The sequence below is a fragment of the Branchiostoma floridae genome, chromosome 7 (assembly GCF_000003815.2).
Source record: "Branchiostoma floridae strain S238N-H82 chromosome 7, Bfl_VNyyK, whole genome shotgun sequence".
Taxonomy (NCBI): domain Eukaryota; kingdom Metazoa; phylum Chordata; class Leptocardii; order Amphioxiformes; family Branchiostomatidae; genus Branchiostoma; species Branchiostoma floridae.
In genome coordinates, this window is record NC_049985.1 from 19,728,526 (window position 1) to 19,733,083 (window position 4,558).

At 42.9% G+C, this 4,558-nt stretch overlaps 1 protein-coding gene across 1 annotated transcript; it reads left to right on the forward strand.

The window, feature by feature from the left end:
- Nucleotides 1-2,720: 2,720 nt before the first annotated feature.
- On the forward strand, nucleotides 2,721-3,445 carry LOC118420145 (lactose-binding lectin l-2-like). The gene is made up of 2 exons (XM_035826853.1): nucleotides 2,721-2,745; nucleotides 3,018-3,445. Exons 1-2 carry the CDS (start codon nucleotides 2,721-2,723, stop codon nucleotides 3,443-3,445), a joined length of 453 nt encoding a protein of 150 aa, XP_035682746.1.
- Nucleotides 3,446-4,558: the final 1,113 nt, after the last annotated feature.

Here is a 4,558-nt window from a genome sequence, read left to right on the forward strand (position 1 = left end):
TGTTGCTTCATACGATCAAGACTTCTGTGAGTTAGAAGAATCATTGCCTTTCTAAACCCTGGCTATCACAAGGTCAAACTAGCGGAACTGGCAGGAAGTGCAGGTCAGAAGTGGTAGAACCCCAGTTTCAAGTTGGATACGTACTATCTTGATAACACCAAAAGTGGCTTTATGATAAAGTTTATCTTATTTATGTCATGTAAGGTATTGACATTACACAAATATTATGTAATGATAATTTTGCCCATTTCTTCGAATCCCATTCTGTATGGATAAGAGCGTAGTTCACCTCTATCCACGGGGTACCCTGTATCAAGGAGCTTTGTTCATATGGATGTTTGCTTGTTCCTTTCAAATCTCGACCTTTTCATTTCAAACCTAAATTCGCTATTTGGCAAATTTCAATGATAACTAGTCGTGAAAGAACATAAATGAAGAATCGATTTATAAGATTTCTTATTTCTAATCTTAAAGGCAACGATTTTTGGCGAAACGTTTTTTATTCGCAGGCTCGCATCGGTTTTGGAGTTCCCAGAGGACGTTAAATGGTCTGGAGTAGCGCCTGCAGTGTCTATAAAGCTAAGGGCGCAACCCTCCGGACGTTCCATTTGTCCGTACGTTTTTGGTTTTTTTTTGGGGGGGGGGGGGGGGGCAGGCCACGTCCGCCACGTATTTCTGAAAACGTTCCGGCTGTACATGGCAGCTACTGGCACGTACAATCCGCAGCCCGATGGCACACAAAGTTTTGCCTGCACGTTAAGTTCTACGGCGTGTCTGTGTGCTCCAAAATCCGTCGGATTCCCCGTACTTAACACTTACGTATCCCAAAAGATTGCCCACGTTATGGCACGTAGACAACACGTATATGCACGTACGGCGGGTTGTGCCCTTAGCTTAATTGTAGCGGTAAGCAGAGTACGGGTCATCTACACAGTCCCAACGTTTCCTTTTTTTAAGGAGGCAGTCTTCACAGCTTTTGCAAACAACCTCCACTCTTTCTAGTTGTTGTTGTTGTTTTTTTTTTTTTTTTCAATCGTGCTGTGATTGCTGATGTAAAATCTCAAAGTGATTTCCGCTTCACAACTGTGAATACGATAAACATTGCTGTTAACATACCTCTTGACATCACTGACAAAATTACATTTTAGCCGAGTCACTCTTGGTCAAATTTATATCATAATAGTCAATTGTAGTCCACAGTGGTCACAGATTTCCGCTTCCCAAATGTGTATGCTGTTAACATACCTCTTGACATTCACTGACCAAATTACATCTTCGCCGAGTCTCTCGGGGCCAAATAAGCGCACAATGCCCCAATAGTCACAGCGTCTGCTTGGTAATAAAACTAGAGTTTGGAAACCGCATGCCTATCATAATGTGTTTGGTAGTTTAATGCCACGGATCGTTTTCCAATTTCCAACCGCACTCACGGCAATCCCTGTAAGCTGTAGCGGGTTTTCGGACAACGAGTATATTTCTCACGCCTTTGAATCAGGGTATTATCAATTAGGTAAAACATCTATTTGTAACGTCCTTGAGATGATTACTCACTGTTCACTTCATTGTCAACCTGCGTGTATCAAAGTTTAGCAGCGAGCTCGTTTGAACAGAACAGAACGAACAGCAGACATGGACACCGTACTGCCGACACTTTGTCTCTCAATCTTCTTTCTGGCTGTATCCGTTAGAGGTGGAGGTGAGTACTAGTATGTCATCTACTAGGGCTGAGTACCGTACATTGTACCGGTACAAAACCGTTTTTTTCTTATTGGACCGGACCTGAAAAAAACTCGGAGAACCGGATGTTGGACCTATTTGAAAATGAACATAATGTATGAACAGATATCCACACGTTTCTGGCTTTACCGGCCGGGAAAAATAACAGGAGCGAATAGGGTAGAGTCTAAAGTCACCCAGTTTTACAGTCAATCGTACAAAGGCAGTTAGCTTTGTAGGATTTTAAAACGCCAGTCAAATATTTCACAAAACAGATATCTTTGTAACGAAATGACCATTGTTTTGAGCATCGTCCATTCACAAGTTTTCTGAATCAGGTTCAGGTCCGGACCTGAACCTGATCCTCTGGACCTGAACCGGACCTGGACCTCAAATTTCTGTACCGGTACCCACCCTTATCTTCTACTGTAGTCTCCAAGCAGACCCTAAGGTGCCTTAGATAGTATCAAAGCTGGCAAATTAATATAGCCGGCACCCCATTTGACTCCCTTTGGCCGGTTTGACTCTCTTTGGCCGGCTATATTCCTTTGCCAGCTTTGATACGTGTACTATCTCTAAGGCACCGTAGGGTCTGCTTGGAGACTAATCTCTGTACCCTTCCCAAAGTGCTAGTGACCGCATAGTGCATCCCCATGTGTAGATATTGTTCAAGTTTTTATTGTGAAATCAAACCAGCAGACAGTAGAGTGATACATGTAAGACTGACTACTGTTGATTTCTACAACTAGATTCAGTATCAGATTTTATTTGCTATGACACAGCAGTCACACGAGAGATATTCTGTATCATCTAAATTGCGTCAATGATCACAGAGCATCTATCAGTAATAAAATCCAGGTACAAACATCATAAAACGTTTAGTTATCAATTTAGACTAAAAACCTAAAACAAGCTAATTAAAACGTTACTGATGCAGAGACAGTGAGCGTTTAGGGGTGAATTACAATCTCACTGCGGGTCAAGACTATATGTTATCACAAAGAATGTTATCAAGTGCTAGGCTTCCAGGTAAGAGGAAAATTAAAAAGTGCTGAGATTGGCCCCGGCGCTACTTCTTCAAGGATCAATGGAGAATAGTGGCCTCTGAAAACACAGTCAAAATACTAAACTGTGCTAGTATAGAGAAGTCGTAATACCCCTTCACATTATCCACGATCTTCGGGCGTATTGATGGAAGTTACAATGATTAAAAAGGCCCCCCAAAAGGGAATCAGAGTTGAATCCTAATTTTTCATATGTGTCTATCACTTGAATCATCAAGTTCATGGTTCTCCCAACAGGTTGTCCCGATGGCTTTACTAAATTCGAGGGAGCCTGCTTCAAGGCGTACCATCATACAGTTACCTACGGCCAGGCGAGGCAGTTTTGTGCCGGCAAGGGGGGACTATTGGCCATGCCCAAAGACAGGAGGACAGACGACTTTTTGTGGAATCTGAAAAACGCAGCAGATTCCGGGAGCTTTTTCTGGTTCGGTTTGAGCGACGAGAACTCGGAGGGCCGGTGGATGTGGGAAGATGGGACTGTTCATAACGTGTACGCCGACTGGGGCAACTGGCAAGAGGGACAACCCAACAACCAAGACGGAAACGAAGACTGTGCGCATTGCAATTCTCCTGCAAAGCCGGGATGGAACGACCTGTCGTGCGGATACACAGCCAAGTTTATCTGCCAGACGACAGGTGTGTCAGACGATATTATCGGAAATTAGCGAACATATGTTGTATATTTTCAAAAAGGACGTTTCTTTCGTTGACTGTACTTTATACAACAACAAAAGAAACGTCCTTTTTTTGATAATATACAACATATGTTCCTTAATTTCCGATACCTGAATACCACGGAAAAATTCATATTTCTCATACAATTAGATAAACCATACATTATTAATTCCATCTGGCCAACATTATGTTTATAACTGTTTTAAGAAGCGAGAGGAAGTTGAACTTGTGCATACTGGAATGTATTAGCATATGTAGAGATGATAAGATACCTTTTTTTGTCACAATTGTACCTTATCACTAGCGCTACGACCTGTACTTAGCTTGTTTAAGCACAAATGTACAATAAAGGTCATTCATTCATTCATTTGATATTCCCTGTTTTTTTCCAATGACGGTTGAGTTGCCATGGTAACGCAGTCATCTAATCAGTATCTCAATCAGTTTTCCATGCAGTTGATGGCGGCTGGTCTGACTGGAGCGCATGGTCTGACTGCAGCGTGACGTGTGGAGTCGGTAGTCAGACTCGGGACCGAGGCTGCACCAATCCGGCACCAGAGCACGGCGGGGTGGAGTGTGACGGAAATACTGAAGAGACACAAGAGTGCGACTCGGGAGTTTTCTGTCCAGGTAACTCTAGGTTCTACTGTTGTTTTTGAATGTGTATTTATACAGTGTGACTGTCATCTTTAGATGATTACTCTCTCTCCGTCGACAAAGTATTGTGATCGGTGGATGTAATGAGTATTCGCATCTGTATCTCTATGTTTTGTTGCCGCATTCGTATGTAGTTTGACATGTCGTCTGCACTCAGTTGCTCGGTGATGTACGTTGCGTTTTTTCTTGGTAGCTCCTTTTATAATCGATGTAATAATTTCAGATATCACCCTAAGTCTCTCGGTATATTGGTCCAGGTCTGCGTTATTTCAGCGTGTTAGGCGTAGCGATAAAAGGATATTGCCAAGCAGATGCTGCGTAATGCAGATATGCGGTAATGTGAGAACAGCTGTCGCGGTAGAGGAATCCCTAAAGCTCCAGTGACAAAACGCGTACGGTTTCTTGCGATGGAGGTTTTATGCGCTGTATAAGCGCAGTGCGTCGTA